At 43.0% G+C, this 15,452-nt stretch overlaps 1 protein-coding gene across 2 annotated transcripts in view; it reads left to right on the top strand.

Moving 5' to 3' along the window:
- Positions 1-14,007, top strand: part of PLEKHA8 (pleckstrin homology domain containing A8) — a 32,356-nt gene extending 18,349 nt beyond the window's left edge. For both annotated transcript variants that reach the window (XM_080386465.1, XM_080386466.1), the window contains exons 8-14: positions 1,727-1,886; positions 2,294-2,379; positions 2,994-3,052; positions 4,349-4,479; positions 4,966-5,036; positions 7,197-7,258; positions 8,195-14,007. In XM_080386465.1, the coding sequence (XP_080242591.1) occupies positions 1,727-1,886; positions 2,294-2,379; positions 2,994-3,052; positions 4,349-4,479; positions 4,966-5,036; positions 7,197-7,258; positions 8,195-8,392 (767 nt within the window). In that variant the 3' untranslated portion in view covers positions 8,393-14,007. The remainder of the gene's footprint in view (positions 1-1,726; positions 1,887-2,293; positions 2,380-2,993; positions 3,053-4,348; positions 4,480-4,965; positions 5,037-7,196; positions 7,259-8,194) is intronic.
- The last annotated feature ends 1,445 nt before the right edge of the window (positions 14,008-15,452 follow it).

The raw sequence follows: 15,452 nt of genomic DNA, 5'->3' as shown, positions 1-15,452 counted from the left end.
TGTTGCATAGTGTGGCAAGTCCCTGCAGAATATCATACACGTGTCACCATTTAGCGTAATACCTCAAGAGTACAGCGCTGAAGCAAGGAGATCAAATGAATTCAAGTCAGGTTGTTGGTATCATGTAGCTGTGGAGGTTGTTCCTTTGCAAAAAGGGGAAAAGCCTACCTCCTCTTGAGTATGTGCATTTAAGTTGCAAAGTTTTGCTGGCAGTACAGGGTGCAGCAGAAGGTGCAGTGCCATCCCTATGGGTGCAGTGCCAGCCAGCCTGGGACTCCACCTTGCTGATGGCTGATGGCTTTGTCTGGGTGCTCCCTGTGAGCCCAGGGGCTCTGCCCTGTCTCAGATACTCTTCCCTCCCTCCTCCTTTTATTATTTAAAAGCACTCCTCCCTCCTCCCTTTATTATTTAAAAGCACTTAAATCCCCTAAGAAATTTCTGTTTGTCATTTAGGGCTTACTGTGTTCGAGTGTGAAATTCCAGAGGACCCCATGCTTTTTGAATGGCACTCCTGTGGAGTCACTGCAGACTCAGGCTGTTTGTCTACTCATCAGCCTGTGTGTCTGTCTTGTGTATCCCACAAACTCTAGTTCCTTAGCAGAGTCACTTTGCTTGCAAATGAGGCACAGTCAGTGATGGGTGAGACCATTTTTCTCTGCCCTGAGGAGAACGGTTGAAGTCTTGTTGCTGTTACTGGGTGCGAGTGGTTCTCTTTGCCACCCAGCCCAAGTGGTTATTCAGTGGTTCTGCAAGCAGTAGGGACCTGCTGCAAGCTTGCTTCCAGACTTCACTTGGAGGAAGAGAGTTCCTTGCAGCTTGATGGATTCAACCAGAAGCTCAGTTCTGCTTCAGCTCTGTAAACCTCACTGGCACTTGAAAGTATTCCTTTCCTGGAGAAACAGGTTCTCTGGAAAGTCTTGAATGCTAGTTTGACAGTCTGGCAGCAAGATGTATGGTTTGTATGCTGGAGATGCTGTGAATATATAATTTTTCCTTCTTGACTTGTTCTCTGCAGCTTTCCATGAGGTCAGAAAGTCTTAGCATGCATGGGATGTAGAAGACTTTGTCTTCCTTTGGAGGTGCTCATGTGGTGCTCTGTTTATTTGAAACAGATGCACCTGACCCCAAAGAAGAAATAAAACAGACCACACTGGGGAAGAGGCACCTGAAGCTTTTTCTGGGAAACTTTAAGGATATTCATATAAACCGGGTAGAACATATCAGCCTTTGATGATATCTTAACAACATCCATCTAAGCAGCCAGTTTACTTATCAGAAGGAGCAAACAAGTCACTATTATTCTTTTGCTTTTGAAAATGCACTGTGCCGCTTTATCAGCACTGGGCAGGTTACAGCCACGGAGAAGTAATCTTTCTTTCAAGGAGATGAAACTGCTGCCTGCTGCCCGCTTGCTTCTTCAATGCTCTCCTCTCGTAAGGCTGTCCTCGCTGAGGATGTGTGGGCTCACCTGCTTTGGAGTGTGGTGCTTGGTCTGTCTAATTAAAAGAAACGGGGAAGGGACTGATCGAAGTGTGATCTGAGCACCTGACAGACCTGTGGTGAGAGTCGCGGTGTTGGCAGGGAAAGCTTTCAAATGTCCATGGTCCAGATATCCAAGTGCCTTCCTTCAACTAGAAAGCATCTTGATAAACAGGTATAACGATATGGGTATGTCACTGTTTTCTTTGTCTATTTTTGTTTTTCTTCTGTTTCCTATGAATTTAAGGCATTAAAGAAGGTGGAGAGAACGAGCTGCAAGCTGTAGGAAGCTGTGGTGCCCACAAGTTGCTGCAGTTGGAGACAAATTCTTTAAGTGGATTGACTCTGTGTGAAGAAGACAGAAAAGAAAACGATTCTCCTACCTTCTTCAGTGTCATGAGCAATAGGTAGTACAGATTTCAATTAAAAGGATTATTAAAATTTCATTAAGCCTTTAATTCACTCATTTTTAAGACTCTTCTGTCTGTAAAGCTGTTTTTGCTGACGTTATTTAACAAGGCTGCATACAGCACAGTTATTGAAGAAGGTATCCTTTACAGTAAAATTAACTGTACAGTGGAGTGGGAGGTTTTTTCCTTGTTTGCAGTTGCAGGCCTTGCTTGTACCCCACCAAATGGGTATTTTCTGCAGTCGTTTACTTTAATCCAGTGAAACAAAAGCCACGTTGATGGTTCCAAGTCTGTACATTTTAGCTCTGTGCAAATGAAGTGGGCATGAAACTTTTTTTGCTTTTAGAAGTTGCACAAAAGGAGTTGTTAAGGTAAAAATCTTTTCTGCTTGTCCTGGACACCAGGTTCAGTGATATTGAACTTCGGGAGGAGGAGGGCATACCGACAGAAGAGTTTCTGGAGTCATGTTATGCGATTGTGCCCGTTCTGGGTAAGCAGCTCCTTCTTCTTTCCCTCTTGACTCCTTTTGACTGCTGCCACCTGTGACAAAAGGTGGAGCCACTGGTTTGGAGAGTTCATTTCTATGCTGAAGTGATGTCGTAGAAACAGCCTCTATCAACAGAATCAAATTGACTGGTCCCAGAAGATGTTTCTTACTCTTCTGCTCTATCCGCTTACATTTAGATGGAACCCATGTATAAGCTGTCTGGAAATCTATAGGTCTATCTGAAACAGCCATTTATTTCTTTCCCTGAAAAGAGCAGTGTGGCTGCCTTACACATCCCACATGGCTGACAGCATACCATCAGCTGTACTATCTATTTGATTTTTCTAAAGGCTTCTGTCTCTAGCTAGTGCAGCCCTCGCCTGCGTGGCCCCTCCATCCGACAGTGCATCCACATCCCAGATCGGTGTATTTTCACGCTTGTACCGACTGGGGTGGATTGGTTCAACACCAAAGAAAGATTTAGATTTGTGTTATTATTGTAGTATTCTCCTGCCATTTAGAAGGGTTGTTAAGAGACTAGATGAAATGAATTGTTACTTAGACATGAGAACTGGAAAATTTTAAAATATAGTGGTGTTTGTTTTTTTTTTTTCTAGACAAGCTGGGACCAACTGTTTTTGCTCCTGTTAAAATGGATTTTGTAGGTAACATCAAGGTAACAGCTTATTCCTAGCACTGTTTTTTATTTGTTTGTTTTAAAGAAAATACCTATTTTAGGCACTAAAGCTCAAGAATTTTTGTTGTAAGAGTCAATACTGAAAGGCTAATTAATATTTGATAATGTTATCGTCTGTCAGATCACAGTCTCTCAGAATGCCGAAATGCCCCTAATTCTGGCCTTACAGGACCCGCGTTTAATAAATCCAGTTGTCGTGTGCAAACTTAAAAAATACTTGACTGACTGCCAAGTAAAATATCTGTTACACCTAATGAATATGACTGATTCTGAGCTGAATAGGTTGTAAGTCGTGATGTGATGATAGCAATATTGACTTTAGATTGTAAAATAAATGGAGGGAGGGGAAGATCCCTTTCAGTCAACGAAATCAAAGGAAGTTAACATGTTAAGAAGCGGCTTCTCAGCAGGCCAGGGCAAACCCCACAGCCTCAGTTCTTGTTCTGGAAGTTCTTCCAGCTGCACGTCTGGAAAGGTTTGAAGTGCTGCTTGTGAGACAAGATGTATTCGTAGCGAGGCTTTTCATAGCTTTTCTTTCCAAAAAAAAAAAAAAAAAAAAAAAAAAGCAAAACATACCTTCTGAGTATATGATAAGAAACATTGCATACATTCAGATTTGTTTGGTGCAAAGTAAGACAGGTTTTTGCTTATCTTACTGAAGGTAATCACTGAAAGACTGAAAACAGCAGGAGAGAAGAGTGCTACTTAAAAAACTGAAACCTTGTATATTTATTGTCAAGTGATAGGCAACTACTCCTTTAATATAGAAGAAGACTCTGTTTGTCTGCCCCTTAGATATTTTCTCTCTTTGTTTCTGTGAGGAGTTGTGTATAACTAACTTGGGAATAAATTAAAAAGCTTAAGCATGCCGATGACGGCTGAGTGTCATTGAGACTTCGCAGTTTAGCAGTGGTCAGAAGGTAATCTGCTTGTACTTGAAGCTTGGGGCAAATAGGACTTTCCTTAGAGAGGAGGTTGAATTAACTCCTTTCCACCAGTGTGGAGGATGCCATTTGAACCTCAAGCATTTTGCCAGACAGAAATGGTAGGTTCCATGTAAATCTTTGACATGCTGCTATTTTCTTCTTTTTTTTTTTTTTTTTTTTTTTTTTTGCTTGCATTAGCCAGACAGCTAGCCGTGGGGAACGTGTGACGTGGCTGGGGATCTGTGGTACCCCTTTGCAGGGAAGAGTCCTGGTAAATACATGGTATTTATAGGACAGGTCATTGTTTGGTCTTAAAACCCTAAAGATTCGCCTCTTGTTTTTTCACCAGAAAATAAACCAGAAATTTATAACCAACAAAGAAGAGTTTGATACCCTTCAGAAGATAGTGCTCCATGAAGTGAATGCAGGTGTAGCACAAGTTAGAAACTCTGCTACGGAGGCTCTGCTGTGGCTGAAAAGGTAACGACCTTGTATCTATTGCACGGTGAATTGCTGAGGTGCAAGGAGGGACCTTTCACCAGCGCAAGCTGATGTACGTGGAGCCAACTGGTTATTTTCCACAGGCTCCATCAATGCAGACTGGCTGGTTTCAAGAGTCATGAGTTGTCTGTGGTTGTATCATTGCAACTTTGCCAAAAGACTTGAAAAAGCAATTGCAGGCAACCGGTTTTTCCATAAAAATGAAGTTACAGTGAACATCACTGAGCCAGAACATCAGGCAGGTGATTTTGGGTTGCAGCAGAAATGTTTTACAAGTATTTTCCTTGGGCTGGAAGAGAGGCTGGAGGAGGTGGATGCATTTTTTTTATTCGGATTGAAAACGGCACCGTAATTCTGATTTTATTGCACTTCTGAGCTGTACTGCAAATCTAGGAGCTTTGTTGTACTTTGGGTTACCTTGTTATAAACATGGTTTCTTTTTATTTCATGGGTTCATCCTGACAGAGGCTTAAAGTTCTTGAAAGGTTTTTTGACAGAAGTGAAGAACGGGGAAAAGAATATCCAGACAGCTCTGAGTAAGTGCTGGTTGCTTTATTCTTCATGTGCTTCTTAATTTACAGTCTTGGCTATTTTTCTCGTCCTTTAGAACCTGTGTTTTCTTTTCTTCAGTGACTAATCATGCAAGTAATCTCCAAGACATAACTTTTTCGAAAACTGCAGTTTTTTAAGATGACCGCCTCTTGGCAGGTTACTAGATGTCTGGTCAATGTTGATTTACTAGCAGATAAAGATTCCTTTAAGGGCTTACTTCTAGCAGGGGAGACAGTCGTATCTTAGGGAAAAAAAGTACTTTGTTTTGTTCCTTTTTCTCTCCTGGTTTGCAGTGAGAGTGCTCCCAAATACACAGCTGCTGGTTTTTTAGTGCCTTGTGAGATTGGCCATCACTCTTTGAAATCACCTCTTTGCCAGTATGGCTGTGTCAATTATCAGGGGATTTGTAACAGAGAAGAAGGATTTCGTTTCCAAATAGACGATTTCTGACACTTACTGAGTCAGGCTAGTGCCTAAGCAAGTAGAAAATAACATACCAACCCGGCTTGGACTTGACTTGGTTATTCACGAGTAAAACTGTCTCTATATGCATGCAGTCTGATGTTACAATAATCCTTTAAAACAGCTTTCCCCCACCCCTTTAAAAAAAAAAAAACCACCACCATATAGGATTAGTAAAAAGAACTAGTACACCGAAGTGTGTAAGCAGCACTTGGAAGTGGGACTGTAAATACACTGCTGCTAGATGTGGATGTTAAACACCACGGAAAGTCAAGGCACGTACCTGACCTTCTGAGGCCCTGAAATACCACTTGAATTGCTCTCTGTCTGCAACGGAACCGTGCTGCTGATTTTTTTTTTTTTTTTTTTCTCATTTCTTCCTTCCTTTTCTCCCCCCAAAGCTCTTCTGTATCTGTATCACCACTGCAGCTTTGGTTTACTGTTTCTTATTCAGGGGTCACTGTGCTATTTGAATCCCAAGTAAACATGGGGTATATGTTCTCTTTCTACAACCTCAAATGTCAAGCTAAGGAAATGAAAATTAAAAATGGAGTATCTGCCAGCTCTTACGATCTTTTGAGGAACAAACAACTTTCTAGAGGGATTTGTCTTTGCTTGGATTTAAATCCCAAGTAAACTTTTCACCTTCTGGTGTTTTTAATGCCCCCTATATTTGCTGACAAGGCAGAGAATAGACTTGTCAGTCCTGTTTGGAACACAATACTCTCTTCTTCCTTATTTCATTGCTTTTATTACTGTATGGTTTTCTCATAGATTCTCACTTCTACTGTAAAGATAGAAAAGCTGCGTTCCCCAGTCATTAGGCTGATAGATGAGGAGTATTTCATGTTACAGAAAAACTCGTGGCTGTGTTTTTCTGACTTTTTACACTCTTCCAGTAATAACTGCCTGTGATCTTTCGAGTAAATATCCTAAAGCAGCGAAATTTAGAGGTTCTCCTTCTTCAAGGTGAACAGCTTAGGGAAAGTACAATAAAATGTCAGATACTTAACAAGTCAACTGAAGGAAAGGATGTGAAATGGAGACTGTGACAAACTAAGACTGGGAAAATACGGCTCAAAGACGTTTGGCTTTGTATATAGAAAGCTTTGTATATGAAAGTGGAGCTGTCTAGGAACATAACAGGGGCCTTCATCAAAGTCTGCGCTCAGGGGCACTCACAAGAGAGACCCCGAGGATTATTTTAATAAAGGTTTGTTGCTTTCTGTTCCAATGATCCTTAAAACTTGGCCCTCGGATGTAAAGAAGGAGTTCTTGGTTAATACCGGAGCTAACCACCTCGACTGAGGCTGGCTAACAGCTTGCAGGATTGTTTCACCCTGGGTAATATTTTCTCAGACTTGCACCGAGCGGAGAGCTGTGAAGCACAGCTAGTCAAATGAAAATTACTTTTGCCCTCCTGTCTGTTGGAATGCTCACTTGCTGTGGATGAGTTGAAGGAGATTTGACAGCAGAGCTGAGACCCCAGCGCAGAAATCCCAGTCTGTCATCTCCTTTCAGTCATAACTTCAGTGCACAGAACCAGCCATGATGTGTATCCAGTGGCAAGAATATATCCTTAAACAGTCGTTTCTAAGCTCTGAGTTCTCTTGATGATGCAAATGTAAAACTGCCGTACATCTATCTCTTGATTATTTTTTTAATTTTTTTTTTCCTCTAAGACAATGCTTATGGAAAGACATTACGGCAGCACCATGGCTGGGTTGTCCGCGGAGTCTTTGCGGTGAGTATTTATCTTGGTTGCTGATAGAGCTGGGGGGTCTTGTTCGTGTGATCTTATCTTGTACATAATTAATAAACTATGTTAAAATTCGAAGCATTGCAATGAATAGATTCCTTTGTTAGCCTTTATTTTCGAGGTGAGGGTCGTGGTGATCGCTTAGTATTGGGCTTTCAGGGTGGAACCGGCTTTCTGGAGCCCAAACAAGACAGAGCATGCTTGCATGCGCATGTTTTCATCATGTGTTTTTTCAGCATAATCTTGCAGGGCTATTAAAGGAAGAAATGAGAGTTTAAGTTTGCTTTTTTTTGAGGATCGATCTGTCTTCGAATAGGAGCATTCAGGAAGGCGTAGTGCAGGATGAGTCAGGGAGCTGAAGCGGAGGATGCTGGCGGAGGATGGGAAATGATTTATTTTTTTGTCCAGTCTGGCAGCTCCCCCTCGTGCCTGTCGCTGGAAATTATCACTGTAATTGTAAAAGGAAAAAGGAAAGCCTCACCCCCCTGAGTCGTGACAGAGCATTGGACAGGGAGAAACAGAAATGTTGGGGAGAGCTTTCTAAAGAGTGTTTTGAGAATGGCGCTTCAGTGCTGAAGCGTGTGATGCTGGATTAGGAGCTCGCCTAACAAACTGAAATTTGTTTGGGGTTTGTATTTAATTAATTTCTAATGTATGCTGAATATTTGTGCAGAATACGGTGTACAAGCACTTTGTAAAAATCAGGCTTCTCTGAAGATGCCTTAAACTGGGGATCTACACGGATAATAAAAATAAAATGTTAAGCCTCCCTCCCAGTTAAAAATCTCAACCTATGCATATACCCATTAAAGACATTAAAGCTATGCGATCTAAGTAAACCTAAGGGTTTTTTTGCGGCATTAGTTGGGTTTCTTTTCCTGTTCTGTTTTGCAAATCTAAAAGCTTTGGTTCCTCTCCCAGTTAGCTTTAAGGGCAGCTCCAACATACGAAGACTTTGTGGCGGCTCTGTCTGTAGAGGAGTGCGATCCTCGGGAAGAAACGTTTTACAAAGGAATGCAGAGGGACCTCAACATTTACCTACCAGCCATGGAAAAGCAGCTAAATATCTTGGACACTCTCTATGAAGTACATGGTTTGGAGTCAGATGAGGTGGTATGACTACAGCAAGACCGCATCTAAAACTTCAGGGACTGTGTCTGTTAACAAAGATTTCTTTCGTTTTGGGGTTTTTTGGACATCGTTTCTGTCCATTGTATCTTTTCAGGTGGGAAGGGTGTTGTGAGTGTTTTTGGGGCAGGGTATGTATGTGGGGTTTTTTATGCTTGTTTTATGTTTAAATGCAGAGGTACTGTTTCTCTTTGGGTCATAACTATGTCCACGATGAATGTTTTTGACTGTTTATCTCCTGCCTGTGCACTTCCTCTTCTCTTCACCTCATAAACGTAACGGAGCAGGATTTGGCCTTTGCTCCCGTACCTTCGGAGAGAGCTGTGCCTGCAGCGGAGCCGCTGGGACCTCAGCGCGGTGCCCAGCTGGGTGCTGCCGGCTCTGGCTCTCCTGTGCCCTGTGCCCGCTCCCTGCGAGGCTGTAGGAGGACAAAGGTAGTAAAAGTTACTATTACCTTGGTAGCAGAAGAGAAGCTAAATGCCAGCTTACAAGGTACGCAGGGAGTTTGTCCTTTAATTTGGGTTGAAGCTTTTTAATGCAGCACCTCCCCAGATAGTACAGAGATCTTCACCGCAGGCACGTGGTGGTCTGAGCTTCCCCAGGAGCCAGTCTTTGAAACTGGGCGTCGTGTTCCCTGACCAGCTCCCAGTTTGTGCCACAATTCTCCCTATGAGCTCCTGCCAGTGGACCACCAGAAATTTGCTGGCACAGGCTGGCAGAGCCCAGCTACTTTCCGCAGTGCTTTACAGAAGCAATCGGAGATTATGTCCATCATCCTGGTTTTGATGGGTTTTTCTGTTTTGAGCTTCGGGTTTTCTTAAATCAGATTCACACAGAAGTGTAACGTTTGCTTTTAAATGGAATACAGCTAGTACTTTTTAATAAGCAGATATGATTAAAATGCTTCCTAGGCTGCCGCTATGGACAGAGACTTCATGGGAGTAGACATGAAATGCGTGAAGTGTAGGGGAAGCTAGAATGTGTCACACGCCATTACACATTGGGCCAGTTATAAATGTTACCATCTGAAATGATGTACAAGTGACTGGAAATCAAGAAAGTAAAATTTGCCCTTTTTCCCGTTTTGCTGACACAGATAAAAATGTGCTCCTTAACGTGGCTCATATTGAAAATAATAAAGTCCTTTTAGCCAGTGGTGTGGTTAAGGACAAAATTCCTAGTTGTGTTGATGGCTGGAAGGCTGCCTGTGAGTCACGGACTGCCCATGCAAGGCATAAGCAGGTCTCTCAGCGGCGACCTAGATGGCTTTGTGCAGAGAGTTGAGTTTAACTCGTGCAGGAGGAGAGAAGACTGTGCTAATGAGGTATTTTAGAATCAGTAAATCTTCATAATCACAGGAGAAGTCAGTGTTGCCATATTCAGAGGAGAAGCACTGGCTTTTGCTAGGCTGAAAGCCATGCTGTCAGTAGCGTGAATGTACTGCAGACCTGCTGCCCTGCATCGCTCTGGCGGGAGCCTCCCTGCACCCCAAATACTCGATCCTTCCTAAAGAGCCTAGCGTCGTGAGCTTTAAGAAGAGCATATGATGCTTGAAGAACAGACCAAACATCACACTTGGTGTGTAAAGCAAGATACTAGGACTCCGGTAAGGCATTTAAACAGCGTGGCTTCCTTGTTCCCGTCATCTTTTCTGAGCTGTGCCTGTCTGTAGTTCTTACATACTCCAGGAGGAATCAGAAGGATGTGGGGGGTTCGGGTTTTTTTTTATTTTCTTAATTTAAGTAGTATATATTTATGTTTGAGTACAAAGTCACAACTTTTGACCAAAGCTCCATTCAATTATCTCGCTACTCACAGCGCTAAAAACAAAGCGGAGAGCCTTTGGGATTTGGCTGTCTGCTTCTTCTAAACGTGAGTGCAGAGAAGTTACACGTGTAGTAGAACAGCCAGCTCTCCACCCTGGGCGGTTTCCTCAAGATTTTCGTCTTTTTTTTTTCATTTTCAGTTTGTTATGTGGGAAACCACTGTAATAGTTTTTAGCTGAGTGCACTGGGAAGGTAACGGAGACCACATTTCCACAAAACACAGCTGGTGTAGGGGAGAGCAGGAAGAGATTCCTCTTCGCTGGAAATTAACTGTCAGATCATGATGAAAAATTTACTTCCCTTTTTGCTCTAGGTTTTTCCAGTAGGAGGAAAGCGTATTCAGTACTTAAAGTCTTGGAGGTTATTTTTGGATATTTTGGTTGGTTGGTTTGGTTTTTTAACTAGCAGGAGAACCACTAGTTTGTTAGTAGGGCATCAGACCCAATGTTTGATGCAAAAAAATTAGGAGGCTTTATTTTGTAGTCGGAGAACTTAACAGCTTCATTGGACCATTAGCTTCGGCAATTACTAACTTCTACCATTCTTCTGACAAGTAAGGGTGGTCCACATTGTGTACCCTCTAATCAGCGTGGCATTCTGCCTCAGAGCAAGCTTTCTCATCTTGCTGTTCTGGGTGAAGCTGGTCTTTCTGAACTCTGGAACTGGTGCTTGAGAACGTTCTTAGGAGACCGTGGCTTCAGGACAACCCCGTGTGCTTGTTGTTAAACAGGGGGCTTGTACGGAAGGAGCTGAGCGAGGGCTCCTGGCCTTCGAAACTTGTCCTTCACCATGCACTGCTTTTGCAGGGCGCTGAGCGCTTCGAAGTCTTACGAATGCGATCTTTCCAGTCAAACCACCACTGGGATAGAAACCCGTGCAGCATGCTGCAGAGCTGAAATCCAAGTTACACCTCTAAGGATGCAACAGACCAGATGACCGAGTGGAAGCAGATACACTGCTAGACAATTGACCGCTTCCTTCTCCTGTGATGTCAGTTTGGCAGACAGAGAAGATTGCTTTTGATTTGAATAATTGTAGAGAAAAAACAACTTAACTTTTGGCCTTCAAATTTAGAATTGGAGAGAAGGTCGGCGTTTTCCGTTTGATTTGATTGGTTAGGGTTAGTTTGTTTTTTTAATTTGATGGCTGACATTTATGAGCAACTGCTCTGCGTACGGATAGAGGTCCTCGTGACTCTCAGACGACAGCACCCTTGCTCTGTGTAATTTACATGAACTGCTTTGGTTTCTTGAACCGCACTAGTCTAAAGTTTTGTGTCCCTTTCCTTTAGAAATGCTTTCGGCTGTTTCCTTCAACGTCTGACAGTTGCATATTCTCAGGGATTTTACTTAGCCATGGCAAAAGAAGAGTCATCACAGCCTTACCCTAGGGTAAGGGGATTAAGGCTGCTTTTTGTGAAACCGGTACGGCTGTGTGTAGAACTGATACAGCGTGACACTGACAGTGTCTATCCAGCGTGCATCCTTGCTGAGACATGGTAAATCCCAAAGCAATCTGATAGAAGTGTTATCTAGTACTGAATGATGGCAGTCAGCATCTTGGAATAGAGATCGTACACACATCTTTGTAATATAGTGCCGTTGGCGTTGGAGCAGAGCTCCCAATTTCAGTCGAGTTCTGCTTAGCAATGGGAGGCTTTTATTTATTTTATTTATTTTGTTGTTTGTTTGTTTGTTTTTTTTTTAAACTGTGTTCTGGAGCCCCCTCTGCTATTTTAAGACACCATACTCAGTTGCAGATGGAAGTTCTGTGATGCTACAATTGTAGAATATGAACTGAATACTCAAGCGCTTTAGTGTTTACACTAAACATCCCACCTCGACGCTGTTGTAATATGGATCTCCCTTTAACAGATGCACTTAAAGTTAAGGGGCATATAGCTTCACTTACAATCTTGCATCATCAGGATTTAGGTTAGAGCTGTTTGAAAAGTGTCACTTGGTTGGCTGGATGTATAAAAAATATGCCCAAAATGTGCTCCAGTTGTTTGCAGTGTGCTTTGGCAAACAGGTGTGGAACATCATAGAAATCAGCGTTGACTATGTCTGTACGCTGGACCTTCTGAACCTTTCTTTTCATTAGCACTTCAGCTTTTGTGCAAAACTTTAGGGAACCTCGAACTGCCTTTCAGGCACCAGAGAAGATAATTAGCGCATTCCTACCTGCCTCTCTTTCCCTCTTCCCCAACCTGGTCCCACCTCTTCCTTTCCTCCCATTGTCCTCTGCTTTGCTACCAGAGCTGTCGCTGCCAAGTCTCAGCATCCCTCCACAAGGGAATAAAGCAGGAGCTTTTGTAAGCGATATAAATGTAAACTTGGGAAATGAGACCTAAATTCCTTGGCAGGCAACCAAACATACGGTCAGGTGGAGAATGTGCTGCTTTTCTCTGAAGTTTCTCCCTTGTTTGACATAATTTTGCCAGGAAAACCACACCACTTTATAAGTTCTAATTTCACTGATGAAATTTAAATTGGGACACTTGAGACTTGGCAGTTCTATCTCTTACAAGTGAAAGCACAGGGAATTTTTTTTATTTATTTAATGGATTTATTTCTTTTTCACTTGCCTGCATAGTGCAGATAAGAAAACAAAAAGAGAATGGTGGGAATGACTGAATTCAAGCCTCTCTGCTACCTTCTGTAGCCCCTTGGTGACCAAACCCTGTAAAGTACCACATGCTTCAAGCAATATATAATCACTCCCGTGCAGAAGGGGTATCATAGTGCACTTGCTCGCTCTGAGCAAACACAGGCAGTAGTTGATCCTACTCACAGTTCACATGAGGATTTAAGCCCTTGCTCTGAAGTTAGAACACAGGCATATGCTTCACTTAAACCCACGTGCCCACTGGCATGCAGTTCTTCAAAAATGTGGTCTTTGACTGTCATTTTTAATATCCCTTTCTTGGTATAGATTTTCACCCCTCATACTCCGGATGTGTTAGAGGTATATTTTTTTTTAAAATATATGAAACTTCCTTGGTTTCATATCCAGATTTCTGCTTAACGTTAAGTTTGTGAACTTTATTTTGCATTGCAGCATTCAAGGGGTCCAAAACTTAATTTCTTTAATTAAAGCCATCTTGAAAGTTTGAGATTTATGTCCACTTGAAGCTAAACAAGTAAATTGCATTCCAGGATACAGTGACTAAACTGAAAACCAAAGCAGCTTGCTTTTGTAGTTTCCTTTTTTATTTTCTTTTCTCAAGGCAATTTTGGGCATGTGTTTTATCAGTCAAGCTGAGCTTACTACAAGCCTTATTTATACATACATACTGAAATACACTTGAAGAGAAGGTATATTGCCTCACACTTTAAATTTACTTAATTCTAAGGGCTTGCTCATGCCCCAAAAATCACCTCTTCCAGTGTAAGCATTGCATAAATTGTGCTGTCATAAGCAGTTCAGTCTGAACTACTTTGAAGTTTCCAGTCTGCGTCATCTCTCAAACCATACCTCTCTCTCTTCTTTTGGAGCATTAAGACCTTTGTCAGATTTTTATATTATTTCATTATAATAAACTTATTTTAAATAAGCATGTTCTAAAATCTCACTTTCTCCTTGCATGGATTTTGTTTCTTTTACTACAGCAGAGGGCTTAAAGTGCTCTTCAGGACCGCATCTGGTCTAGGCGCTGTGTGAACAGTCAAAACCAGTATGTTTCTGGTTGACAGAAACAACCTGTATGTATCTTTGTATGAAGAATGTTAACACACATGGAGCCTGTTTAGATCATGAGAATAAAAGCTGTGTCTGGCATGTGGTTGTGGGTGCTTGGCCGGTGTAAATAGGTGATGACTGTAGTTATAAAAGGTACCGGGCACTGGGAGAGGAAGTTGTGTTTTAAAATTGCACGTGGTGTTTGTCCTTCTTTTGCCTGGTCTTGAATCTCTTCCTTAGAGATTTCAAGAACTTCAGAAACTCCTGTGTGGTTGTCTTGAGGTGCAGATGAAGACCAGCGCTCCTTAATTAATGTGGGTGTTAACACATCCCTTTATTCCCCCTTTTCTTTCTCCCTCCGTATAAACACAGCATGGACCTGAGAGCAGATCTATGAAACTCTATCATTTCACTCTAGCAAGGGCAAGTCCCTCCATTAAATGGCAGCATCCAGATGGATATATGTGAAGATCGGTGAAGTGGAGGAGGCATTTTCCTAGCTGGAGAAAAGTAGATGAGACTGAGCCCCTGCCTGGGCAGGGGGGAGGGTGCGTGCATCCTGATGCAGCAACAGCAGCACTGCTCAGCTAGAGCTGGCTCTCTCCTGTGGGATACAGGGGCCTGAATCCTTCTTGTTGCAGTAAGCCCCAAAGCATCAGCTCTGTCAAGGCCGAGCGTTGCATTTGCTTCAGCAAGGGTCGAGCACTGGCAGGAGCACCAGACTCTGCATGCCTCAGCCTCACCTGCTGGGGCTGAGCTGATGGACAGCTGGCACCTTGGCGAGGGATGAATAGTTTAGAAGGCTATCCAGGGCAGAGATCTTCCACTGATCCAGGGGTTCATTCACCTTCTCTCCTTCCTAAGGAGATGAGCAGGTTATCAGTTGTGATACCACAGCAGTTCCAGCTAAATAACAACAGTTGTGTCACTAATGCTTTTAGAGGCTCCCCCTAAGACACTGTCTCAGCTGTTCCATGGGCATGTGGAAATAACTTGGCACGTGGGCGAGCCTGGGTGCCACTGGCACAAGCTGTCTTTGCAGCCACGGCACAGATTGTTTTGGTGGCTCTCCTGAAGCGTCAGTTGTGCCACAACCAAGCGCTGAGCCCGGTTCCCTGTGTTCCCTGGCAGCTCCTCCGAAGCCGTGCTGTTGCATGCTGCCGTTAGACGGGGCTGCTGCTGGGGCAGAGCTCGGTCCTGTGCAGGGTTGGCACTGGTATCTGGACCGTGTATGCTGTAGCAGACAGCCGTAACTCTTCACACCAAAGCGAAGGGGATGTACGCAGAGGCAGACATTGCAAGCGTGACAGGGTATATCAAAACTTCGCTCACATGCAGCGTTACAATGAACAGTTTCCTTTTCTCATTTGAAGTCACAAGGTGCTGTTCTAGCAGAAAAATGAGGTTTCAGCTTTCCATCCAGGCATGCAATAAACAAATTGAACAAATGTTCATTTTCACTGGAGAAGCAGCCACTTGCAACTTGCTGCAGCCGTGCAGGTAACTTCTTTCCATTGGCATTTTTGGACCGGAGGAGGAAGGAT

The sequence above is a fragment of the Falco punctatus genome (assembly GCF_963210335.1).
Source record: "Falco punctatus genome assembly, chromosome: 4".
Lineage (NCBI taxonomy): Eukaryota > Metazoa > Chordata > Aves > Falconiformes > Falconidae > Falco > Falco punctatus.
Note: the sequence above shows the minus strand (reverse complement) of the source record. Positions and strands in the feature narration are given on the sequence as shown.